Source organism: Salvelinus sp. IW2-2015, linkage group LG14 (genome assembly GCF_002910315.2).
Source record: "Salvelinus sp. IW2-2015 linkage group LG14, ASM291031v2, whole genome shotgun sequence".
Lineage (NCBI taxonomy): Eukaryota > Metazoa > Chordata > Actinopteri > Salmoniformes > Salmonidae > Salvelinus > Salvelinus sp. IW2-2015.
In genome coordinates, this window is record NC_036854.1 from 19,008,814 (window position 1) to 19,036,790 (window position 27,977).

The window sequence follows — 27,977 nt, forward strand, 5'->3', positions numbered from 1 at the left end:
TCGTCCGTCCTTTCTCGGAGGCGGGGTCCTTCATGGGTCATCTGTGGTGCGGGTGTGCCTCGGGTTAACGATCCCAGGCCCCCCCACTCTGCGCGTCGCCTCCAGTTGCGATGTTCCGGGTGTTGACGCCGCGCGCGAGTTGACGTCGAGCGGATCAGGGGTGATTTGTCCGATCTCCACAAACCTCGCGAACTTCCCACTTTCTCGTCGTCGCTTGGCAGGTGCGGTACTTTGTATGATGTCCCTTGCGTAGTGTCCCCCTCCCGCCCCCCCTTTTAGAGGTTAGATGCACTAAATTGGTAAAGTGGTTGTTCACATGGACATCATAAGGTGAATGCACCAACTTGTAAGTCGCTCTGGATAAGAGCGTCTGCTAAATGACTTAAATGTAAATGTAAATAATCATTCAGGAGTGTTGCCATGTGACAGGTGCATGAAAAAGCATTTACAAAACAATAACAACCCAGGTATGTGATTGATTTGCAATTATTGTTCTTGATCCGATGAGAAGTGCTTTCATGTACGTAGGCTGCACTACACACCCGCACGTGTTTGAGGCGCTACCGATCATAACCGCGGTGCTCCGTCAATACAGATGTTTCATTTCGCAGCTGAGACCCTCTGGAGCGTGTCTCAAGGCGACACAAGCACAGGATATATACCTGGTGTCGACCCTGCATTACTTCACTTGGAAACTCTGTCTGTTTTGACTAGCAGACAGTTAAAAACGTCCTCAAGTCGGGACTTCAACAAGATAACATGTACGTTAACATAGGCGCCACTTAAGAGCCTAATAGAACACAGTACTTCCTGGTGAAATGCTAAGCGTGTCTGTGTGTGTGTGTGTGTACATGCATGTGTGTGTGTGTGTGTATGCTTACCTGTGTGTGTTTGCAAGCGTGTGTGTGCATGGATGTGTGTGTGTGTGTGTGTGTTGCGTCTACCTGTCCAGCCAGGCCAGCAGACTCTTGGCGGCTCCGATGAGCTCCACCACGGCAGTGAGGAAGTCGTTGGGGGGTTTGTTGGAGTTTTTCCTCTCGTACGACGGATTCTTCCTGCGCTCAGACGCTGAGTTCTGGAGGTTGTTGGACGCCGCTCTCATACGACCCACCAGAGTCTTCAGGTTGTCTGTCTCCACCCCGTAGTTCTGAAAGAATGCTCTTAGTTTTAATGACGGTGATATGTGGTCGAATTGTTTACCCTAATTGAGTCCCTCTGGATAAGAGCATCTGCTAAATGACTAAAATGTCATGTAAAATGTGTGGGAATATTCTCATAATACAACAATCATAGATAAAAAAATACTCTCAGTGTTACGGCTGATTTCCTCCTCTTCGTCTGAAGAGGACGATTGACAGCTGCCTCTGATTGAGAATCATACCAGCCCGAACACAAAATCCCAACATAGAAAATCACACATAGACAACCCACCCAACTCACGCCCTGACCATACTAAATAAATACAAAAACAAGGGAAAACAGGTCAGGAACGTGACACTCAGGTATTTTTATTCAGTTTACGCATAGTCACATAGCAAAACTGTCATTAGCATGATGATCATTTGTGCTGTTATCAATTCCGCTCAAAACCACATGGCTTGGGTTCAGCAAACATTGACCGTGTCCCAAATGGCACCCTATTTCATCTATAGTGCACTACTCTTGGCCAGAGTCTCATCCCAGCAAACCAGGTTGCGGCAAATGTTCTTACAACAACAACAAAAACGGTCCATTCGTTCTGATGATTATAGAATGTTTGCATAAAACTTTCGCCTGATGTTGCAAGGACATTCCTAGAACACCTATAATCTGATTCCACCATGTTTCATTTAGGGCGCAAAAAACATTCCCCTGATGTCGCAGGAACGTTCCCAGAACACATTATGTCCGTTCTTTAAAGATTTCCTGAATGTTTATTTACGTTGTGGGAACAGTCTGGTGGGAACATTGTGGGGACATCACAAAAGATATGTTCCCAAAACACAAAACGGTCCAGTGGTGCGGATGATTTTACAATGTTTCATTATTTGAAGTAGTGCACTATAGACAGAATAGCGTGCCATTCCAAACTGATAAGTCCTCCTACATTCCTCAAGACCAGTCACCATGGCAGCCTGTGCATGGCCCATCATCTGACTACAACATATTCCCCACCACGTCTACCTCAATTACCTCAAATCACCAGTGTGTTCTGTGAGAAAGTGTGTGTGTGTGAGTGTCGGAACAAGGAAAAGATTGAAATAAATAGAAAGAATGACGATCGACCGTTCCACTGACAATATACTTAAACGCTTACACTGTTTGATCTTCCAGGATGTTATGATGTCTAAACACAGCTCTAAGGATTTATAGCAGGCTAACACCTGAAGATCACTGGCCCTGTACCACAGCTGTGGTAGACAGAGCTAAAACGGCCTTATTGAAGTGCAAAGAATTATAGGATGGGAGAGCCCAACAGCCAGTCATCAAGGTCTGATTGAGAGCAAACGCTCCAATCTCTGATAATCATTAACATGTTCACCAAACACACACACACACACACACACACTGTACACACACACACACTGTACACACACTGTACACACACTGTACACACACTGTACACACACTGTACACACACTGTACACACACTGTACACACACACACACACACACACACACAATCCTCCAGCTATACAGCTGTTCAGCGCGTTTGTTCCTATCCTGAAGCATAGAAGCAATGAAAACATCTGCAGCCAACGGAATGCCTGTTCCTGTCCAGGCACTGAAGAGGGGAAAAGGGAGAGGGAAATAAGCTAGGAAGAGAGCCTGTGAGAGAGGGAGGAAAAGGAGAAAGTGTCCTGTCGACTCTGAGATGTACAGCGGTTCTGATGAATGGGACACAGTTGGAGAGGAGGCCTGCGTCCCAAATGGCATTCTATTCCCTAGTGGACTACTTTTGACTCGGGCTCTGGTCAAAGGTAGTGCTCTATGTAGCGAATAGGGTGCCATTTTGGATGCAGCGGAGAGGTGAGGCTGGGGGTGGAGCGAATTATCTGACACCACCGGACGGAAACCGCAGGAACAATGGTGTAATGGCTTTTCCTGAAAGGGACGTGTGTGTGTGAGAGACAGGTGGGGGGTGAGGTCACATCTGTTTCCTGAGCACCGGGAGATTTCTCCCTGAGAAAATAAAGCTCTGCCCAGAGAGTCCCGTGTTGCACCGTAAATAGAGCTTTATTCCCTTTATCGTGCGCCACTTTGTACCAGGGCCCATAGGATGAGGGTCAAAAATAATGTGCTATGTAGGGAATAGGGTGCCATTTGGGATGCACCCTACCAAGCAAGCCCTCTCTCTTACTTCTATGTAATGGGCAGACAGCATCTATTCCATCTTACGTATTCCATCTTACATGTTCAAGATCCCAGTTCATTTCCTCACCAAACCTCTCTTAAGAGTGAACAAGATCCGGCACCCTACCGCCAAAGCATTTCACCCATCTTATGGATCACGGATGGACCATGAGGTCACAAAATGGGAAAAGGGAAAGATCTGACACTGCAGAATGCTGGGGGATTGATGGGACCAAACTAAAATGTACAGTAAGGTAAACTTATTGAACTGTAGGTTCATTGAACAACTGAGGGCTGAAATAGCAGCACTAAAAAAACACCGGACTAGCACACCGTAATCCAACTGTTAGAGAGACACACACACCTTCTTTGTGGCCATTGTTTGTGTTCATAATTGACAGTCGCTCTTCTGTTCCGGCCCCAGTCAGTTGCCCTGTGCCAGTCGGTTACTCTCTGTCCTACTATTGAGTTAGTCAATTCTCACACTAGGAGGTATCAGGCCCCATTCTCTATCCTGTGGGCCAGACCCTATTCACCCAGACTTCACAATGAAGTAAAGCACTGACTATACTGTACTCTCCTTTTTCAATTTCCCACAGAGGGGCACTGTATCGCACACTTCACACTGAATCTAGTTCAGAGAATGAAGCACTGGCATACAGCACATTGTTTTCTAGCCTGGTCAGGGCAGCTCTGTTTGTGTATAGCCAGTAGGAGTTGACAAGATAGATCTGGGGCGACCAGGCTAACACACCGCTTTTCCATCCGGGCCTGAAAATCCAACCCAGCACAGTGTATAATTCTTACATCAGCACACTGAGAGAGATAGAGAGAGGGAGGTGGGGGGGAGAGAGAGAGGGGTGAATAAAGAGAGGGGGATGGGGGTGGAGAGAGCGAGAGAGAGACGGTGGGAGGTTGGGCAGAGAGAGAGATATGGAGAAAGACACATTAAGGGAGAGAGTGAGTGAGAGAGTGGGTGAGCGAGTGAGTGAGAGAGAGAGTGAGTGAGAGGCATCTGACCGGACATTCCTCCCTAATCCCTGTTTCCTGACCAATGCCAGCTTCTCTCATCTATGGGCCGCTTAGACTCGTTCAAGCTGAGCTGACTGCTAGATAACTATCCCTCCGCCCGAGGGCACAACAAGGGGTTTGTTTGCTTTTGTTTACTGCTTATTCAAGACCCCTCGAAAACAAGATGATATTTCAAGATTCCCCCCTAAAAATGTCAAGCAAGCCACTTGATACCAAGGCTGTGGCATAATCCACTAACCAACTCACTATTAGTATCTTAACTGTACTATCATACGCACCAGAAGCAACCCCTTGACTCAGTAGGGCTTACCTACTGCCCAATCACACCATGTCTTAGAAAAACGACCACTTCACCAGAGTCATTCAACATCAGAGTAGCATGAATGTTATCACACTGGAATTTGACCCTTAACTTAACTTTTAGAGTGATTTATAGATTATTGCACTGCCATTTGGGACATGGTAATGGACATTTGACGTGATCAAACCATGATCAAACTACGTGAAGCACAGATATTGGACGCTTGGACGTGAAGCGTGTTGATAGTTTGAGCACCTGCAGATCATATACAGGATAGGCCTAGGGGACGTTCCAAAGGGTGACTAAACGTTATCCTCTGATTGGATATTGGCTATTTTAGATCACTAACCAGAGCACAGAGCAGGTCGACCGCCTCCAGCACCAGTTCCTGGTGTCCGATCCTGGTCATCCCCAGCTCTACCAGATCCTGGTGGGAGATCTTCAACAGCTGCTCCCCGTCAATCTTCTCCCGCTCAAAGTACGGGACATACTGCTGTAGGTTGTCGTCCAGGCCTGGGAAAGAGAGACGGAGACGGATTGTGACAGAGATACCACACACGTGTCAAAGAAGTAAACATTGGTCGTGAGTCAATACATGTCCATCACTCAGGCATTTCTCAGGATAGCACTGTCGAGCAAGAACCAGAATGAAACTGATCTCTGACCACCGTTGATGACACATCTAGCCACCCAGAATTCCACACATTGCACATAGCAGCGGTTATGACCAGTGGCTATTCTAGCACATAGTGTGCTCGCATCTGTTGTTCAGACCTTCTGGCCCAAACGGCATCAGCAACTGGTCCCCAAAATGGACATGTTTGTTGTAAATAGTCAACAAAAAAGCAACTGTCGCCATGTGTCGCCATTAAATTCCATGGCTCATGTTGGCTTGGAATGCCATGCTACATGACAGATGGCTCACTCTGACACTATATCCCAAATGGCACCTTATTCCCTATGTAGTGCACTACTTTTGACCAGGGGTATATTATATTCATTACACTGATTCCATGGAAGCAACCAGAACAAAACGGGGCAGGGCCTACGTGAATTTGTCCAATAGAAACACTAGTTCAACTGTTTGGACTAATGATTACACACCAGGGCCACAGAGCTCTGGTAAAAAGGAGTGCACTATGTAGGGAATAGGGTGCCATTTGGGCCACACCCCCAGAGTTTACAGAGACACCTCTTAACTAGCCATTAATGTGTTGCCTCCTGCCACCTTTGTGTTAGCACAAGCTAATGACTGTATGTTGTTACACTAAAATACTCTGGTTATTCTGTACACAATCAAAGTAATGTTTCTAAGTGTTTTGACCTTCTGTGGGGATAGAGTTTGTAAATATTTGATTAAATGCACATTCTAAATGCTTGGACAATTTAATTAGCCCCTCTGCCAAAGGGTGGAGATGTAGGTGGGCCAGGAGTATGAGATCTTGTTGACCACTTTCTAGTGACAGGATTGAGGGAGAAGAAAACCCTTGGTGTATACTTAAAGAAGTCAAAGGATGACAGTGAGAGAGGAAAGGAGTTCTAGGAGGGCGAAGGGAAAGCAAGATGTCAGGCCAGGGTTGGGTCCAATTCAGAATTCCGGGAATTTAATTCAATTCAAAACATGAATTGGAATTGGCCACACCCCACAGAAAGTAGAATTTGCACCCATAGAACCAACTCCTCTCGTTTTAAACTGCCTATTTGGCATCGACATGAGTCAGAAACATTCATTCTAGTGTCAAAATTGACTTCAAAGTTTAAGTAGGATAATTTTGGTAATATAGTCAGTCTTGTCCAAAACAGAGTTTTGTAAGTGAGTTCATCACGATTTACTGGAGGGTTGGTTATGGATTAAGATCATGCCCACTTGACCAGTGCACACTAACAGGAGAAAAAGCAGCCAGAACGTCCAGACAGTGAGACAGACCTACCCATTACAAAGCGCCTCAGACTTGTTTGCATAAGACAACCCATTATGCATGTATCTTGAGTCCCCCCACAACCTGATTTGTAACATGAAACACTGCCAGACAGATGCACACTCTGGTAATAAACCGTGAGAAAGTTGTAAAATACAAAACAGCATCGAAGCACACACTTCGTCACTCGCCAGTGACTTTATAAACTGATTGTGGACTGGCTGTTCAATGTGCCTGCTGGCAACTACTTGTCAGCGTCATTGACGAACATCGCGTTTGAATTTAGATAACAAGTGCTTTCGGGCACTGATAAACAGCGTGTAGCTTGTGCTTTATTTACGGTAGTTTGACATATTGCAGATGAGGTTGTAGTCGTGTTATTGTTCAAAGAAATCAGTCCTGAGCGCGCACCCAGACTTTCCCGACTCGATAGACCGTATGGAGTGCACTGAAAAGTTATTGGTCACAGGTTGCAAGGGCAAATTTTTACCAGTTGTCGAAAGGCAATTTAGAATGTGATTCTGGAGACACGTGTTTCCAACCCTTTTTCCATAAAACATATTAACGCGCTAGAAATTATATAAAAGCGACAAGGCACTGTAAAATACATTTAGGGCACACTAGAGGCTTTAGATAAATTCGCTCAGACGTGGTTTAAAGTAAACTGCATTCTAATGTTGACTTATGTTACGGGAAAACCGTATCCAGCGAAGGTTTTTACGCATGCTCGGTTCTTGGGTCTCGAGTTCTGCGCGAGTGGAAATTTGATGGGGGAAAAGTCCACAATAAAACTGACATTAAATGTGGAGAATGATACATTTGCATCAGTTGGCCATCAAGTAGGCTATTAATTTCTATGCCATTGTAGGTTACTGTAGCCTACCATTTGATACAATATGTTGAAATGACGAGATCGCTGGAGTCATTGCAAATCAATTTGTGGCATTTGTGTAGCCTACCTGTGTTGCCTAACTTCAGTGTATTGTTGTAGCCTTGTGTTATTATGCAATTATTAATGGCCATGTTTGGTTAATTACATTGGAAGTTATCAATTGGGATCATGGTCACAGATCTATGGCAAATGTATTATTCTCCACATTTGATGTCAATTTCACTGTGGACTTTCCCCAGAAATTAGATGTTAACCTATCAGGGGCTATAGGGGACTAGCTAAACAAACCATGGAAAAATTGAATTGCAATTATAAACCCAGATTTTAGTCAGTAGCCTATGTCTATTGAAATAACAAATTAATCTCACAAATAGGCCATTTATAACAGTTTGTTGTCTTAACATCTGGCACAAAATAACTTCACCATTGCCAGAAAACAGCCTAACAATACTTTTTTTGAAGTTCGTCCAAGTGTTTTTTTATTATTATTATTTACTGATTTTATTTTTTAGAGGGTTGAAAAAAGTTTGTCCAAGTGTTTCTTGTACAGAGATTTGGAGATCTGATGTCCAACTTTCATCACTCAAACTCCTGTCGGATTTATCTATAGTTATGCACATGTGCAAAAAACACTGATTTATTTACAATTATAAACTGGATGGTTTGATCCCTGAATGCTGATTGGTTGAAAGCCATGGTATATCAGACTGGGTATGATGGGTGTGTACATGGGTATGACAATAAAATAAAATAAACTTTCTAATTAAGTTGGTAACCAACCAGTTGCAATAAGTGAAGAAAATTACATTTTCCCCCTCCAAAACATGTTTCCAAGACATTTGACCAACGTCATTAATTCCATCAACTTGGGTGTACTGACCGTGTTGACTGTTCACTTAGGGTCTGTTTTGAAGAAAGTTTGATTGATGTTTGGGTTTCTTGGTATGAGGGTACATATGTTTCCCATAAGGGTCGTGATTAAGGGAAAACTAGCGTGTAGGATAACGTTTCAGATGCCTGACGAGGGCAGTAATCTCTCTGAACAGCCAGAGACCACCAGCCAATGTCATGCTACACAGCCCATCACCTGCTATTGATAACACACAATGCTCTTACATTTGTCTGTTGTTACTGGATAGAGCTAGGGGTATGTTATAGAGTTGAACTGTAGACACGTTAGCCTGTTGTCTGCATCCCAAATGGCACCCTATTCCCTCTAGAGGGATGAGAGCCCATCAAAAGGAATGCTCTATATAGGGAATAGTGTGCCATTTGGGATGCAAGCCAACAGGCTAACATGTCCTCAGTTCAACTCTATAACACATCCCTAGCTCTATCCAGTAATAACAGACACGTGTGAGAGCATTGTTTTGAGAGCTTTATCAAGATTCCCCAAATAATCAAGATTCCCAAATGTCTCCAAGTTGAGACAGAACCTTCGGATAACTCTAATGATGACTTGATGAGAGTCTCGGGAATGTAATATCATTTCTTATTTCCAGGAATACAAAAAATCGATTATGCTTATCTGACAGATAAGGTTTTGAATAGTCACGTTTAATACAGTAGCGCTGATATAAAGGAGTCTTCAACAACACACTCAACTGTGTATGATAAAGAAAATAGACCCTCACAGCACTAACAATGAAAGGAAACATCACCCATACGGTCTCTATGAGTATTGACATTTGATCACCTGATTAGGGAGATTTCTACAAAGAAAAAGTGGGTTACTGAGAACATCATTGAGGTCGGTAAACTCTTGTAAAGGGCTCAGGCTGCAATCGCTTTCCACAGAAATATCCAGTTAATCATTTTTTCAGCAAGATAAAAAACAAACAAAACCCATGTAGCTTCATCCAGAACTTTGGTGATTTCCTCCTCAAGTGTGTCACTTTCCTCGTAAGGTAAACGATCAATTCAAAAGGATTTATATACCTTGATGTGTTGTGAGTTCAAATTTTTTAACCAAGTATGGCGTGGTTAATTGTGTGTTCATTAATAGAGTCGATCGATGCACCGGTGCGCCACACGGTGACATCATTTTGAAGATTGAATAGCTCCCTGTGTGTTTATGCTAGAGACTGCAGCTCAATCCCCTCTTAATGCCAATATAAAGCGCCTATTCCGTAACACGGGGCTTGTGAAAGCGGCATTTTTTCTACACACGAGAGGATACAGACAAGAGCATCGTCGATGTTCTGCTCTACGACGCACACAAGCTTCAGCGGAGAACAAGCTGTGGCTCAGGTGGCCGAGGTCCCTGATGATATACTTGGCCTTCGTGTAGGTGTCCTGGAGGGCAGGCAGTGTGCACCCAAAGGGGCATTCAGCTAAGGGTCAGTGGCGAAGGAGCTGTCGTCTGGGCCGGCAACCTTGCGAGGGGTTAACACGTTTGAATGACTCACATGCATCCTCCGTGGAGACCGTCGGCACGTAGCCCTCGTGAGAAGAAGGTGTTTAGCTCGTCCGGGAGGGCAGCGTTGGTGTCCACGACGTGGCTGGCTTTCTTTTAGTAATCCGCGATCGTCATAAGCCCTTGCCACATATGACTCATATCCGACCCACTGAATTGCTTCTCCACTTTGTCCCTATACTTGTGTTTTGCCATCTTGATTGATCTGCCTAGGTCATGTTTGTACTGTTTAACCATGCTATTGTCGCCGGTCACCTTGCCATGTTCATAAGCAGCATCTTTCTCCTTTAGTTTCCCTGCCATCAATCCACAGTTTTTTATTAGGTATCACATAATCTATGAATTTTTTTATAAATCCGGTGACTGCTTATGAATTCATTTTATCCCGAGTGGCAACCTGGAACATATTCAAGTCCAAGTGATCAAAACAGTCGTACAGACCTGAATACCGAAACTTCCCTATTGTGTCTTTGTTTGTAGGCGGGAAGGAGCTAAATGGAATCATGGTCAGATTTGCCAAAAGGAGGACGGGAGATGGCTTTATACCTGTGTCGAAAAGACATGTAGCAGTGGTCCAGCGTAGAATCTCCACGAATTGGAGAGTCAATGTGTTCATAGTAATTCAGGAGCACTGTAGGTTTGGCAGATTGGACATTACACTGAACTGAAGTGAAAGCGGCCTCTGGCTTGTTCATCACAGCACACAAAAGGCATGTGTTGTGCTGGCTGGGGTAGACAGGGCATGAATGAGTGGAGTTTGGACCTGCATTCCAGAGGCAGAATGTTTACTTCCTTCACCCCTCACAATAGAACAGGGGTGGTGGTGGTCATGAATCGAAAGGAAGAGAGAGAGTGGTTCGAAAGCATTGAAACTATTCATAGACTCAACGCTGTCTCTGCCACTCCCATCCATCTCTCACACACACTGGCCATTCAGACAGGACACGAAAGGGGAAACACAGGAACACACCTTATCTCAAACAAAGGATTTCCTTGACCAGACAAAACAATTGTGCTGAACTTAAACAAAATACTGTGTTGTTGTGTGTGTGCGTTTTCTGGGGAAAATCCAGAATTGGTACAATAGTAGCCTGTCCTGTGATCTTTGAATGTATGGAGTTTAGCACAACTGGTGGCAGTGTCTAGTCTTCACAGATCTCTCCCCCTTGGTTTGTGCTGTGGAGGAGATCTTTGTGGGCTATACTCAGCCTTGTCTCAGGATTGTAAGTTGGTGGTTGAAGATATCCCTCTAGTGGTGCTTTGGCAAAGTGGGTGGGGTTATATCCTTCCTGTTTGGCCCTGTCCGGGGGTATCATCGGATGGGGCCACAGTGTCTCCTGACCCCTCCTGTCTCAGCCTCCAGTATTTATGCTGCAGTAGTTTATGTGTCGGGGGGCTAGGGTCAGTTGGTTATATCTGGAGTACTTCTCCTGTCTTATCTGGTGTCCTGTGTGAATTTAAGTATGCTCTCTCTAATTCTCTCCTTCTCTCTTTCTTTCTCTCTCTCGGAGGACCTGAGCCCTAGGACCATGCGTCAGGACTACCGGGCATGATGACTCCTTGCTGTCCCCAGTCCACCTGGCCTTGCTGCTGTTCCAGTTTCAACTGTTCTGCCTGCGGCTATGGAACCCTGACCTGTCCACCGGACGTGCTACCTGTCTCAGACCTGCTGTTTTCAACTCTCTAGAGACCGCAGGAGCGGTAGAGATACTCTTAATGATCGGCTATGAAAAGCCAACTGACATTTACTCCTGAGGTGCTGACTTGCTACACCCTCGATAACTACTGTGATTATTATTATTTGACCATGCTGGTCATTTATGAACATTTGAACATCTTGGCCATGTTCTGTTATAATCTCCACCCGGCACAGACAGAAGAGGACTGGCCACCCTTCATAGCCTGGTTCCTCTCTAGGTTTCTTCCTAGGTTTTGGCCTTTCTAGGGAGTTTTTCCTAGCCACCGTGCTTCTACACCTGCATTGCTTGCTGTTTGTACAGCACTTCGAGATATTAGCTGATGTACGAAGGGCTATATAAAAAAAACTTGATTTGATTTGGGGACCAGCAAAGGGTTAATACATGGCTCTGGGTAGCAGGGTTAATTAATATCATTTTTGTTCCCATGGAAACACTTCTGACAGACATGAACTGGATGGAGACAATGAAGAGAAAGTTTCCAAGCCCCGCTAATCTGAGAAGTTATTAGACATAATAGTGAGTCATGATAGTGATAATAATATTAAATGAGTAACAGCCTCCCCTGTCTATGTTCCCACGGGTGATAGTGTACGTCAGAGAAACTAGTGGAAACATGTAGGCTAAACCAGGATGTGCTGTTCTGGATGAGTCAGTTCAGGCCCCCATTAGTGTGTACTGTGTAGTGATAATGTTGTGGCCAACCATTAGGGTGTACTGTGTAGTGATAATGTTGTGGCCAACCATTAGGGTGTACTGTGTAGTGATAATGTTGTGGCCAACCATTAGTGTGTATTGTGTAGTGATAATGTTGTGACCAATCATTAGGGTGTACTGTGTAGTGATAATGTTGTGGCCAACCATTAGTGTGTACTGTAAAGTGATAATGTTGTGGCCAACCATTGGTGTGCACTGCATAGTGATAACGCATCATATCAAGACCTGTAGGCTTTCGTAAGCGTCATTCCCATAACTCATTCAGAACACCTGCTAAATGCAGCTGCCTATCCTAGCCTGCCAATCGTCCTTGTTTCAATCAAAATACATTGACGAAGTGCTGGTGTTGTGCCATTAATCAGTTGAAACTACAAGGCCGTATAGGTTCATTGTTCACAGAAATCAGTCATTGGGGGGCTGGTCACACATAAATGCAACAAGCAAGTATATGTACAGTACCAGTCAAAAGTTTGGACACACCTACTCATTCAAGGGTGTTTCTTTATTTTTACTATTTTCTACATTGTAGAATAATAGTGAAGACATCAAAACTATGAAATAACACATATGGAATCATGTAGTAACCAAAAAAGTGTTAAACAAATCAAAATATATTTTAGATTCTTCAAAGTAGCCTCCCTTTGCCTTGATGACAGCTTTACACACTCTTGGCATTCTCTCAACAAGCTTCACCTGGAATGCTTTTCCAACAGTCTTGAAGGAGTTCCCACATATGCTGAGCACTTGTTTTTCCTTCACTCTGCGGTCCAACTCATCCCAAACCATCTCAATTGGGTTGAGGTTGTGTGATTGTGGAGGCCAGTCATCTGATGCAGCACTCCATCACTCTCCTTCTTTGTCAAATAGCCCTTACACAGCCTGGAGGTGTGTTGGGTCCTGTTGAAAAATAAATGATAGTCCCACTAAGCGCAAACCAGATGGGATGGCGTATCACTGCAGAATGCTGTGGTAGCCATGCTGGTTAAGTATGCCTTGAATTCTAAATAAACCACTGACAGTGTCACCAGAAAAGCACATGCACACCATCACACCTCCTCCTTGCTTCACGGTGGGAACCACACATGCCAAGATCATCCGTTCATATACTCTGTGTCTCACAAAGACACGATAGTTGTAACCAACAATCTCAAATTTGGACTCATCAGACCAAAGGACAGATTTCCACCAGTCTAATGTCCATTGCTTGTGTTCTTTTCACCAAGCAAGTCTCTTCTTCTTATTGGTGTCCTTTAGTAGTGGTTTCTTTGCAGCAATTCGACCATGAAGGCCTAATTCACGCAGTCTCCTCTGTTGATGTTGAGATGTGTCTGTTACTTGAACTCTGTGAAGCATTTATTTGGGCTGCAATAAATTCTAATGAATTTATCCTCTGCACCAGAGGTAACTCTGGGTCTTCCTTTCCTGTGGCAGTCCTCATGAGAGCCAGTTTCATCATTGCGCTTGACGATTTTTGCGACTGCACTTGAAATTTTCCGTATTGACTGACCTTCATGCCTTAAAGTAATGATGGACTGTCGGTTTTTTCTTCTTTTTTTTTGAGCTGTTCTTGCCATAATATGGACTTGGTCTTTTACCAAATAGGACTATCTTCTGTATACCAGCCCTACCTTGTCACAACACAACTGATTGGCTCAAACGCATTAAGAAGGAACAACATTTCACAAATTAACTTTTAACAAGGCACACCTGTTAATTGAAATGCATTCCAGATGACTACCTCATGAAGCTGGTTGAGAGAATGCCAAGAGTGTGCAAAGCTGTCAACAAGGCAATGGGTGGCTACTTTGAAGAATCTCAAATATAAAATATATTTTGATTTGTTTAACACTTTTTGGTTACTACATGATTCCATATGTGTTATTTCATAGTTTTGATGTCTTCACTATTATTCTACAATGTAGAAAATAGTACAAATAAAGAAAAACCCTTGAATGAGTAGGTGTGTCCAAAATTTTGACTGGTACTGTATGTGACATGTCACCCTTTTGGACTGTGGTAGTGGGTGGGCCCGTAAAAATAAGCTTGGTTTCACTCCTGATAAGCTTAGCCAATGGCAGAGGGTGGTGAGGTGAAAGAGTCTTATGACTCAGACTGAGGTGTCGCCAAGATGAAACTTGGTATATGTCCCAAATGGCACTATATTCCCTATATAGCGCACTACTTTTGACCAGGGCTTATATAGAGCTCTAATCAAAAGTGGTGCACTATACAGGGACGACGGTGCCATTTGAGACTTGCCCCAAGGAGTCGTCCTCCTTCCTCATAAACAAGTACATAAACTGGATGCTCCTGTCCTGTGGCTGTGGAAGAACCCAAGTTTAATGCAAGACATTGTGTCATGCCAAAATGAAAGATACTAAAGTGCAGCCACATTTTGTGTTATGGGTGGATCTAATAAAATAAGAATAACCGCTTGATAACAACCCTTATTTCAAACTTTTGCAACTTATCCGACACTTTCTTCAGTCAATAACAGAATTGGGAGTTCCATTACCTATATCTATAGTCTTAAATCTTGATTTACTATCAATCACAATCTTCCTCTGTAATCACACCTGTCAGAAGAGCGGGGGAAAATGCGGACTTGCCTGAACACTAATGCAGTATATTTACTGCTAGTGTATATGAGTTGTGTGTTTTCAAAGTTCTTCTCATAGGGGAAGGATATACAACATATAACTTCTTACTGTTCACAGTCAATCATTTATCTGTTCTTATTATATTATGCCCTGTTTATTTATGTGTTTATAGCTACCTAGCTGCTGGAGCCAAATACCTGCAAGAGAGCTACACAAAATGATGTCTCTCTATTTACACGCACGTGAAGGTATGCCAATTCAAATAGAAAGTATTTTAATGGAAAGACACCTTAGGGACCACACACACACACACCGCACTGAATCTGCCGTTCAGCTGCCGTTCATCTCCAACCCGCTGGTGGACGTCTGACTGACAACATTTTCCCGCGATTCTACATGTAGAACCGATTTGCACTCGGTTTGCAAATGACAGCTGGCACTCTGTTCAGAGGTGCTACTGTAAGTACTTTCGGCCAGCAAACGCTACTCGTGTGTCCATGCAGGTTCCTTTCATGAACCTGCTGCTGTTGTGTGGCTCGTCAAACTGAGCCACATCCAAAGATTGAGGACGGCAATCCTCTTTGCCATAACAGAAAAAACATTGTAAACACTGAACAGGAGCTACGGGACCAGTTCAAGGATCGTTCAGCACGTTTTCCACAGGGATCACAACAGCTTGAGGCCTGATGGTAGGTAAGATCTGAGCTCAGATCAGTGGCGTGTGTATCAAGCCTCTCAAAATATGAGTGCTGATCTAGGATTTGCCCCCCTGTCCATGTAATCTTATTTGTGTTGATCTAATACTGGACAAAAAATATAAATGCAACATGTAAAGTGTTAGTCCCATGTTTCATGAGCTGGAACAAAATATCCCAGAAAAGTTCCATACACACTAAAAGCTTATTTCTCTCAAATGTTGTGCATACATTTGTTGGCATCCCTTTTAGTGAGCATTTCTCCTTTGCCAAGATAATCCATCCACCTGACAGTTGTGGCATATTAAGAAGCTGATTAAACAGCAGGATCATTACACAGGTGTACCTTGTGCTGGGACAATAAAAGGCCACTCTAAAATGTGTAGTTTTGTCACACAACACAATGCCACAGATGTCTCAAGTTTTGAGGGAGCGTGCAGTTGGCGTGCTGACTGCAGGAATCTCCACCAGAGCTGTTGCCAGAGAATTTAATGTTCATTTCTCCACCATAAACAGTCTCAATATGGCAGAACGTCCAAGCGGCCTCACAAACGCAGACCACATGTAAACATGCCAGCCCAGGACCTCCACACCTGGCTTCTTCACCTGCGGCATCATCTGAGACCAGCCACCCGGACAGCTGATGAAACTGTGGGTTTGCACAACCAAAGAATTTCCTCACAAACTGTCAGAAACTGTCTCAAGGAAGCTCATCTGCATGCCCGTCGTCCTCCCCAAACAGAAAAACTGGGACACTTTTTTTGTACTTAAGTATATATTTTGTATATTAGATAAAGAGCAACAAATATATACTTTGAATACACCTTAAGTAGATTTTATGTATATTGAGTCTTCTTGGGTAAGCTTTACACACCTGGATTGTGCAATATTAGCCTGTATTCTTTTCAGGATCATTCAAGCTCTGTCAATATGTTGGGGATCATTGCTAGACAGCAATTTTCAAATATTGCCATATTTTCAGGTTTAAGCAGATTTAAGTCAAAACTGTAACTTGGCCACTCAGGAACATTCACTGCCTTCTTGGTAAGCAACTCCAGTGTATATTTGGCCTTGTGTTGTAGGTTATTGTCCTGCTGAAAGGTGAGTTCCTCTCCCAGTGCCTGTTGTAAAGCAGACTGAAACAGGTTTTCCTCTAGGAATTTGCCTGTGCTTATCTCCATCCTGTTTCTTTTTATCCTGAAAAACTCCCATTTGTCAAGCATACCCATACATGATGCAGCCACCACCATGCTTGAAAATAAAGCGGCAGTTACTCAGTGATGTGTTGTGTTGGATTAGCCCCAAACACAAGGCTTTGCATTTAAGCCCAAAGTGTTTTTGCAGTATTACTTTAGTGCCTTGTTGCATAGAATATGCATGTTTTGGAATATTTGTATTCTGTATATTTGTATTATTATTTTCACTGTCATTTAAATCATTATTGTGGAGTCCCTACAATTTTGTTGATCCATCTTCAGTTTTCTCCCATCACAGCCATTGACCTCTATAACTGTTTTACAATCACCAATGGCCTCATGGTAACACCCCTGAGCAGTTTCATTCCTGTCCTGCAGCTCAGTTCAGAAGGATGACTATATATTTGATGTGTCTGGGTGGTTTAATACATGATTCACAGCATAATTATTAACTTGACCATGCTTAAAGAGACAGTCAATGTCTGACTTGATATTGTTACCGATATACCAATCACCGCCATTTTATGATGCTTTCGAAAGGCTCCCTGGTCTTTGTAGTTGAACCCGTGCTTGAAATTCAATACTTGACCGAGGGACCTTAAAGATTTTGTATGTATGGGGGACAGAGGAAGGGTTAGTTAAAAAATCATGTCAACCCCTATTATTTCGCACTGAGTCCATAAGACATATTATGTGATTTGTGAAGCCAAATTTCACTCCTGAACTAATTTAGGATTGCCTAAACAAAGGGCCTGAATACTTATGCAATGACTATATTTTAGTTATCCATTTTCTTTTTCTTTTCTTTTTTTTGCCTTCCACTTTAACATTACAGAGTATTTTGAGCTAATTGTTGACAACACATTACAATTAAATCAGCTGTAATCCCAGTTTGTAACACAATAAAATTTGAAGAAATACAAGGGGTATGAATACCTTTGAAGGCACTGTAGACTTATAGTATATTTGATCACTCGTAAGCAGAGTTTCATAAAACAAAACCAATGCTTTAAGTTATAAACAACTCCAAGTGTATTTTAAATTAATATACTACATTAATATTAAGCGTTTGAAATTGAAGTACAGTTTTAATGAGTGTGTTTAAGTTTCATGATAGTGAACATATAGTATACTTAGAGACTGAAAAACAATACATTTTAAGGACACTTTTAATAAGTGTATTGAAGTATGATGGTAGCATATTTATAGTATACTAAAATACCGAAAAAACAATTAAGTGTGTTGAAATGTAATGATATTATACTGTATTTATAGTATAGTTAAGATACAGTGCATTTGGAAAGTATTCAGACCCCTTGACTTTTCCACATTTTGTTATGTTACAGCCTTTTTTCTAAAATGTATTAAATCGTTTTTCTTCCTCACACATAATGACCCCATAATGACAAAGACAAAACTGTGTTTTGTAAATTTTTGCTAATGTATTAAAAATTAAAAACGGAAATATAACATTTACAATAAGTGTTCAGATCCTATCTCCCCTTTGGCAGCGATTACAGCCTTGAATCTTCTTGGGTTTGACGCTACAAGCTTGGCACACCTGTATTTGGGGAGTTTCTTCCATTCTTCTCTGCAGATCCTCTCTGTCAGGTTGGATGGGGAGCGTCACTGCACAGCTATTTTCAGGTCTCTCTTCGATCTGGTTCAAGTCCGGGCTCTGGCTGGGCCACTCAAGGACATTCAGAGATGTGTCCCGAAGCCAGTCCTGCGCTGTCTTGGCCTGGTGCTTAGGGTCGTTGTTCTGTTGGACGGTAAACCTTTGCCCCCAGTCTGAGGTCCTGAGTGCTCTGGAGCAGGTTTTTATCAAGGATCTCTCTGTACTTTGTTCCGTTCATCTTTCCCTCGATCCTGACTAGTCTCCCAGTCCCTGCCGCTGAAAAACATCCACACAGCATGATGCTGCCACCACCATGCTTCAACGTAGAGATGGTGCCAGGTTTCCTCCAGATGTGAAACTTGGCATTAAGGTCAAATAGTTCAATCTTGGTTTCATCAGACCAGAGAATCTTTTTTCTCATGGTCTGAGAGTCCTTTAGGTGCCTTTTGGCAAACTCCAAGCGGGCTGTCGTGCCTTTTACTGAGGAGTGGCTTCTGTCTGGCCACTCTACCATTAAGGTCTGATTGGTGGAGTGCTGCAAAGATGGTTGTCCTTCTGGAAGGTTGTCCCATCTCCACAGAGGAACTCTGGAGCTCTGTCAGAGTGACCATTGGGTTCTTGGTCACCTCCCTGACCAAGGCCCTTCTCTCCCGATTGCTCAGCTTTCCCGGGCGGCCAGCGCTAGGAAGAGTCTTGGTGGTTCCAAACTTCTTCCATTTAAGAATAATGTTGGCCACTGTGTTCTTGATGACCTTCAATGTTGCAGAAATGTTTTGGTACCCTTCCCCAGATCTGTGTCTTGACACAATCCTGTCTCTGAACTCTACGGACAATTCCTTCAACCTCATGACTTGGTTTTTGCTCTGACATGCACTGTCAACTGTGGGACCTTATATAGCCAGGTGTGTGTCTTTCCAAATCATATCCAATCAATTGAATTTTCCACAGGTGGACTCCAATCAAGTTGTAGAAACATCTCAAGGATGTTGAGTCTCATAGCAAAGGGTCTGAATATTTATGTATATATAAGTTATTTCAGTTTTTTTTAATTTGATTCTAAAAACCTGTTTTCGCTTTGCCATTATGGGGTATTGTGTGTAGATTGATGAGGAACAACTTTCAATTAATCCATTTTAGAATAAGGCTGTAACGTAACAAAATGTGGAAAAAGTCAAGGGGTCTGAATACTTACTGAATGCACTGTACATAGAAGCATGGCAAGTTCCTGCAGGATGAATCTGAGCTCAGATCAGATGCCTGTTTAATACAGACAAGCATGGCTGATGAGTTCCTGCTGTAACCTTTTGACCCCGCTCACAGCATGATGCTGCAGACCTTTGTAGCAGAGCTCTTGTTCAGTCGCCCCCTTCATTGTCTGGAATTACTGCTTGGCCATTCATTGTCCCCACTCTAAAAGGGATGGGTACGGTCAGTAATAACAGAACAAAGCAGAGGGTTTTGTGGGATTGGGCTGCATTGTTAATCGCCTATTGACAGAACAGAGCTCAATTCTACCATGATCAGTAGATACGAGAGGCAGAGAGTTTGTGTACAAACACAGTACTTTTTAAACAGCCCTACATACCACCCATTTTAATAAACAAGTCGTGCATCTTTGTTTATTGTGCATTGGCTGTTCAGCTGATAAGGACTCTCTCTAGCTTGGCTCCTTAGGCAGATATAGAGACTGACTCAAGATGTACAATATGTAAATGTTATGCAACACATTAGCTTGATGGCTTGGCTCCTTTCATCGGTCCAAAACACTCTTTCAATTCATGACAGCAGCAGTACTCTGAATAAAGATAGCTTCCTTTATTGTCATCTCCTGACTGAATGCTAATTCATGGGTCTCTGACGGTCCACTCGTCCTAATCTGATGACCTGCTAACAGGTCAAGCGTATCCTGCTGTTATCATTCATAGCTTAACGACACATGGCGATGAATATGAATACATGCCGTTAATGCTGACACAATGGCCAATGCTTGGTTGCATTCTATATGGTACCCTATTCCATATACAGATGTAGGATCTTAATTTGAGCCAGTTTTCCACAGCAGGAAAATAATCCCGCCACAACATGAAATTGGAATTATTATGTGGATTATAATTAATGGATGTTTTGGTAGGGGTTGAAACATTTTTCATAAGCGGAAATCAAGTCTGAAATTTCTAAGTGGAAATTAACTTCAGAGGCCTTTTTAAAACTCAAATACACTGCAAGTGTTACATTCCCTGGATTGCAGGAAAGTTCTCCTGCAACAGGGTGATCAAGTTAGGATCCTACATCTGTATAGTGCACTACTTTTGACCCCGGGACTCTGGTCAAAAGTAGTGCCCCACGGGACTCTGGTCAAAAGTAGTGCCCCACGGGACTCTGGTCAAAAGTAGGGGACTATAAAGGGAATGGGGTGCCATTTGTTTGTCCATGTAGAAATGCTACAGATCAGATGCTGTCTCATTTTAAACATAATCCCATAATTTAACTGGGACTACAGTAGGCTTATATTGTAATGAAATAAGCAAGGTGATATATGCTGTCACGTCTATCACAATCCCGTAGTTTATAACCAATACTGTTTTTACCGTAAGGGAATAAGCAAGGCTTTCCCTGGTTCAGTGTTGCTGGGATTACACTTGAGGGCATTTTTCCCACAGCATGTATTTCCATTGGAATGAATATAATCAGCCTGAGTTATATTCAAGGCAATAGAAGTGTGTCTGACTTTCACACTGAGATGTCCCCCTGCCTCCATAAGTTTAATGATCTCTATCAGAATGGAAAAGCGTGCAGTCTACAATAGAATCAACTCTGCATGGTGATGCATTGGGAAGTTGAGGAATTTCTTTTGTCATATATGACAGACAGGAGTCGGGTTTACAACACCTTTTGAAACACACTGCCATGGTTATATTTTGGCACTATTCAAAGGAGCTAAGTGTGTGACATGGGTTTTGTAAAGCGTAAAAGCGAAAAGGAATGTGCTGTTTTAGATAAAAGTACTGTATTTGTGGAATCATACAAGATGACAGTTGAGCTTTGGTTCTCAACAACAGAAAATAGCGAGTTCCTAGTAGCCTAACGACCTATACCTAAAGGAGCTCTGTTCAGTGCGCACGTGTACTTAAAAGTAAACATAAATAAACACTCCTCCCATTTGGCACACAATTTCCTCTCATCAAATCAAATTTTCTATGGATTTAAAGATTATACTTAATATCTCCCCTACAAAAAGCAATATAACACTTGCTTGTTACAACGTTTCAACGCAACAACCACTTATAAGAGACACCGACACTCAACTGTAACTTTTGTGGACATGTATAACAGTTATTCAACCAACGTTTTCAAAACGCGATTGAAAGTTGTTGGTTACTAAAAGCAATCAAAGTTAAAGCTAGAATCCTTCATTGAAAAAATATCAGCGCCGCATCCCTGCCCCGGTTTTGCTAAAAAGCTAAGGGATGGGACTGTAGAAATGTAACCACTCTCAAATTCATAGACAGAGCTATGGATGCATGGACTGACCATCCATGATATCAAATGTATAGTTTTAACCATGTTTCGAGGCTGTACAGTGTTTGTTTTCGTTTTCGTTGTTTACAGACATTTGTGTAAAACAATCTTATATTTTGTGTTCTGATAGGGTATGACAATTGAACGAAGCTCATGGGACAATTATAAGTTATATTCTTCAGAAATTAATGGGTATACATAATTAAATTATAAGTCAAAAAATGCATATAGCAATGAAGGATTCTAGCTTTAAACCTAGTTTAAATTCTTCATTCTAAACATTAAACCATAAAGTTGTTTTCAAACAGGCAATTAACTAGGCTATAACAACGAAATATATATGAAGTTAAACAGGATATTCATAAATAAATTAGGCTACACAGACATTATTATACTATGATTGGGAACAGTTTGTTATAATTAGCAAGGCTCTCAACTCACCTCTCATCCAATCGACAACTTGTTTAGGGGTCCACTTCCTTATGGGATCCATTTCTTTGAAATTATGCCTGCAAAAATGTAACCGTCTTTTTCAGTAAGTCTTTGTCTTTTAAGCTAGCTTTGATGATAAATCAGTCATTCGACATAGTAATAGACATGTAACTACAACGACATTGCATGGAAATAGTCCTAGCACTCTGCTCCCGCTACAGCCCCCAGCACCGACTGATCGCATGTGGGAAAACAACAAGTTTACAGTGCAGTGTCGCAAACATGAGAGAAGTTAGGGGCGGGAGTATCAGATTTCAGTGCGGGTCATCAACCACTACTCAACCAAAACCGTTACTGCTAGCAAGTGAGCTTTATCAATGCATAGGCTATTTAATAAGATACATTATATTGGAGGCAAATATAAAATATGGTTGTGAAAACCTTTGAATTTATTACTCAACAGGTTTTTGTGAAAATAATAAAATATAGACTTCTAGGCTGTACAATGTGCTAAATTTTTTCTTCAATGTATCACACTTCAAATTCACACACTACATTTGGATCTGGTGGTATCTAATTAGACCCCTCATCCTGTCTAAGTCTCAAAGTGTGAGTCTATTCATAAGTTGGGTGTTGCCTGCTATGACAATTAAAGGTCCCCAAAGTGTCCCATGGGAACAGTGATATGGGACTTGTACGGGTTTTAAGGGGACGTTTAGGGTTACATGGGTTATGAGAAGAATGTTATGATGACAGGAGTGTAAATGAACAACAACCAAACAATTGTTTTGTGTGTGTGGGTGTTATGTTCAATTGAATCTAATCAATTCACAATGACATTTTCTCCTGAGGTCGTTTATCCATGTCGGAGACGGGATAAATGACAGGCTATAATATCTATAAACATTGTAGCCTTTACATTTGTCTGGCAATACAATCCACAACTTGTTGAACGTCATGAGAAGTAATTGTTTCTTTAAGGAAAGACTGCCATCTTCTGACACCAGGGGAGAGGTTCTTTTTTGCTACTGTATTAACTAGACATACTAATCACTTGACTTCAGCAGTTTGAGAACCCTTACAGGGAATTCAATGCTAACTCCCCCAACACACCAACTCAAGAAATAAAGAATTTCTTGAATAAACAAAACAATGACATTTTGTACTGTATATGTGTGTGCAGCATAATAAACTGGCGATGTCACAAAGGGTTTTTATTTTGGTCCTTGACTTGATGTGCTTCCACAATATACATTCTCCATCAATGCCTTTGTAAACGCCTGTTTCTTTCAGTGCTGAACGGTTCACACCTGCAGTGTTATCTCTAGATGTCCTGTGTTCAGAAATCCTGTGTGACTGATGCATTCTTGTTCTGCTGTGCCGTGAGCACTGGCTCAAGCAAGGCTTGACATAAGCTGGCAGAGACACTGGCTGCATCCTAAATGGCACCCTATTCCCCGTATAGTGCATTACTTTTGACCAGAGCCCTAAGGACCTGGTCAAAAGTCATGCACTATATAGGGAATAGGGTGCCATTTTGTAAGCAGCTTCAGCCTGAGTATTGAACTGGATGTCTGACATAGAGTTCTGTGTGTGCATTACTCACACTAGAAAACTGTTACATTTCAAGACTTGCTGTTAAAAATAACACATTTGTCTTGACAGTCAACTTATTTTTCTGCTGACGATGGAGCTTAGGTCTAAAACACTCTTTCTCCCTCTCCCTCTCTGTGAGCATGTTCGCATGAGTGTGTGTAACCTGCGTAATCAAGGTTACGTCCCAAATGGCACCCTATTCCCTATATAGTGCACTGTTGTTGTTTTTTACCAGGGCCCATATGTCTTTGTTCAAAAGTAGGGAATAGGATGCCAATTGGGATGCAGTCAATGCCTCTCAGAGGGTGGTCTGGGTCTGGCACCAAGGTAGAGGAGAACTTGACTGAGAGGAACATCCATGGAGAGAGGATCTTCCTTCATTTTCCAGCTGAACCTGAGGTTTGGCGCTGACCTGTATTTTGTTTTTCGACACACACTCAGATTCAGTTCCATTATGTTTAACCATCTCAGTCTGCTCGGCCTTCTCTTTCCTTTGTTTAATCTTTAACCTCCAACTACTGTGTTTCCTGAGGTATTTCCACACACACACACACACACGCACATCTATGGACCATTAGGCCAATCCTTAGTATCAGGATTCCTGTGAAAGGGAATTATACAGTACCATGGCAACTAACTGTCAATATTTACAATACATTCTGGCCAGGTCCAGTGGCACCGCTGTGCAAATGTATACAGATGGAGATATAGGGGGTGGAGGTCGGAAACAATATGTTTTATGCACGTAGCACAGGAAATGGTTCTACTGCAGAGTCGAAGAACAAAGGATTACATAGGCTACTGGGTTCCTTTCTTGTAGCATGAAATGCACGAATCCTGCCAAAGTAGAGTCCTACCCATGTCTCGTAGGGTATTATTGCTCTCTAAAGAATGGAATTAAACTGAAAGCAAATAATGATAACAGGTGGATGTAATGTGAAAAGAAGAATAGTGAAAAACCCAATTCAAGTTGTTTCAGCAGCACTGATGATATTAAAGACTGAGGGCATGACTTAAGCAAACACAAGCCTAAAATTACTTACAAGCTTAAAATACTAATGCCATGCCTCATTTTGGCAAAACTTTCACAAACAAAAATCACACATTGCCACAGTCCAGTAGGCCTACATGAGTATAAAGGTGTAAAACAATCTATGTACAATCCAATAGGTCTATGTGCACAACACATGCATTAGTAGCATGGTCCCTGGAGCTCAGCTGTGCTTCACATATAGCCTCCATCCATCCCTGCTGTTCTGATGTGGTGCCAGCTTGGAGGAAGTAGGTCTGTTTCCTGTCCTTAGGAGTAATAGCCCATTTGAATGATCCGTCTCCGTCTCCTCCTTCAACAACCTCTACTTCTGGAAGAAGAAGTGATGTTGTTTTAGATGGCAGATATTCTATGCATCCCAATTGGCACCCTATTCCCTATATAGTGCACTACTTTTGATGAGAGCCCCATGGGCCCTGGTCAGAAGTAGTGCAACTCAAAGTGAATAGGGTGCAATTTGGGATATACTTGGGCCAAATGCAATGAATGCAAAGTACTGTCTCTACATGCCAAGAATACATGTAGACTAAATAACAATAGCCTACTATATTATTGACATTGTATTCTGAGACAGTGTTCCAACACCTAGCTGAGTGAGACCTTGTCACCTTGCTACTGTAGCAGTAAAAGGCACGCTGTTATGGTAACAGGACAACAATGTAGCAAGGAGTTTTCATTTGCACCGTTAGAGGTCGCAGATACTACAGCCATCATAGAGTTTTGAGACAAATAACGGGATAAATAGCTGAGGAAATAGCTTATACTTCAAGGGCGTCACACACCCAAAGCCTGTCGGGTAATGTCGTTCTTCTTGTCTAGCTGCACCATCAACAGCTGGCGGGTGGAACAAAAACTAGAACTTCTAGTCCCAGAAAGTCCTGTGTTCTGTTGTTACCGAATGAGCGGCGACGGGAGTTACTATGGTGCGATAATAGGATACGCATGAACTGGTTGCGATCTGGCTACGGGAAAAAGTTTTGAGAGGAAAGTAACGGATAGTTGGCAAAATACTCGGGCTTCGCACTCAATGCCAAAATATAGAGTTTGGAGGCACGCTCTGCCTTCGCGAATTCACAGCTCAAGCGTTCGAACTTCTTGGAAGATTGGAAATAAAACAAATGTTTAACCTCCAGAGAGCGAAAACTGCCGTTTTCGAAAAGGTAATGTACACGCCTATAGGCTTTATGGGGGAAGTTAGGCTATAGTGAACAATATCAAGCATAGCATAACAGTTACAAGCAATTGCATGAACATGTTTTACTTCTCCCATCCTAATGAGAGCACATATCCAGATGTGTCTCTTGGTTCCAGATGTGTTAGGCTAGTTGAAATTCCTTATGCAAAGGCACAACAAGTGATCATAATAATACCACTAATAATACTGTTATTCTATTGTTGTCATTACAATATTATTACCCTTTAAAAGCTTTTATTAAATGATTGTGTATAGCACAAGCTGTTTCGCAGACTATTCATTTACAGTAACTGTTGGCTATTCAACGAGCAATGATAATCAGACGCGTTGATCCGACAGGAGTGTCTCCATTAGCCTACCTACCTTCATCGTTTGCTTTTTTTGTTGCCAGGTAATTTCTGGGGAATGACAAACGTTCTGCTACAAGGAGCAACTGACGAGAGCTGCTCTGTGCCCGTTTATTCTTCTCACCATAAGAACTGGCTGTTGCTGCCCTGCGGCTGAACATTCTCCAATGGTTGGGGGCTTTTGGAGTTTTGGCAGCTCGATTTTTTTTCTTCAGATACACTTGTGCTCAGAATGGTGTGTAGATCTGAGAATGTGGGAACGAATCAACAGGCTTTCGTTAAAACATGACTTACTGTTATGGATCTCATGTGAGCTGTCGAAGAGGCAACGTGTACAGGGCGCAAGTTACACTTCAGAGTAGGCCTAATTGTTTATTTCTATAGGGGTTGTGTTCACTATGATCTATTACTCATTCAACCGACTGGATATTCTAAACAAGATGACCAAGATGCTTCAACATACCCGATGGCGTTGAAAAGAACTTGAGATCTGCTATTCTAAATAATACATGTCGTTCAACTTTGCGTCTTTACCCCGTCAAGAATCCGTCAAGGAGACATAAGTTAGCCAATGTCTGCCTGCAGCAGTTCGTCCCTTCCACCCTTACCTAGACTTTTCCCCCTCTCTGTGGCCCCCCACCCAGTGGCCCCACCGACTCCCTCGCCGTCTCCAAGCCCGCCGGCAACACTCTACGGTCGGCTGTCAAATGGGAGTCTCAGCGCCCCGAGCCCCACCAACTCCCAGTGCTCTTTCCACAGGGTGTCTTTTCTCCTCCAGATCGGACTCACCAGGGAAACGGTGAACTTGGATGCCAGCGATCTGTCCGGGCTAGCTGCGGTGAAGGAGCTCGTATGTTCCATAGTGGATCAAAAGGTAAATACTGTCTCTAATCATTTCTGGGCAATAGTGTACAATAGCAGTCCTCCTCATGATGTATTGTGGGTATGCATGAAGATATGCACTTCATTTCATGTCATACTTCATTGCTTTGTAGTCTACACTCTAGACAAGGGCTCTCCAACCCTGTTCCTGGAGAGCTACCGTCCTGTAGGTTTTCGCTCCAACCCTAATCTAGCACACACGATTCTAATAATTAGCTGGTTGATAAACTGAACCAGGTTAGCTACAACTGCGGTTGCATTGAAAACCTACAGAAGGGTGGCTCTCCAGGAACAGGGTTGGAGAGCCATGGTCTAGGCTATAGTGTTACTGATTACATATTATAAACGGAATGTTTTGAAAGATCTTGTTGGTTTCTAAGGGTTTCACGGCTCACATTTGCACTGTTTTTGTAGTAATTACTGTTTTGTAGACCGTAAACATGTGTTGTATTATTATACCATGAAGTGTGGCAATATGTTTAAGCAGTAAGGCCCGAGGAGGTGTGGTATACAGCCACGGCTAAGGGCTTTTCTTAAGCA

General features: G+C 42.6%; 2 protein-coding genes across 2 annotated transcripts in view; one reads left to right on the forward strand and one right to left on the reverse strand.

Annotated features, from left to right (window-relative positions):
• cnksr3 (cnksr family member 3) overlaps positions 1-22,619 on the reverse strand; it is a 41,830-nt gene extending 19,211 nt beyond the window's left edge. The window contains exons 1-3 of the mRNA XM_024000321.2: positions 22,376-22,619; positions 5,015-5,178; positions 945-1,147 (exon numbers count right to left, since the gene is read on the reverse strand). Of these exons, the coding sequence (XP_023856089.1) occupies positions 945-1,147; positions 5,015-5,178; positions 22,376-22,427 (419 nt within the window). The 5' untranslated portion in view covers positions 22,428-22,619. The remainder of the gene's footprint in view (positions 1-944; positions 1,148-5,014; positions 5,179-22,375) is intronic.
• A 3,260-nt stretch (positions 22,620-25,879) lies between these two features.
• The window catches only part of LOC111973297 (serine/threonine-protein kinase D3-like), a 58,763-nt gene continuing 56,665 nt past the window's right edge, over positions 25,880-27,977 (forward strand). Inside the window, exons 1-2 of the mRNA XM_024000619.2 lie at positions 25,880-26,173; positions 26,600-27,429. Of these exons, the coding sequence (XP_023856387.1) occupies positions 27,127-27,429 (303 nt within the window). The 5' untranslated portion in view covers positions 25,880-26,173; positions 26,600-27,126. The remainder of the gene's footprint in view (positions 26,174-26,599; positions 27,430-27,977) is intronic.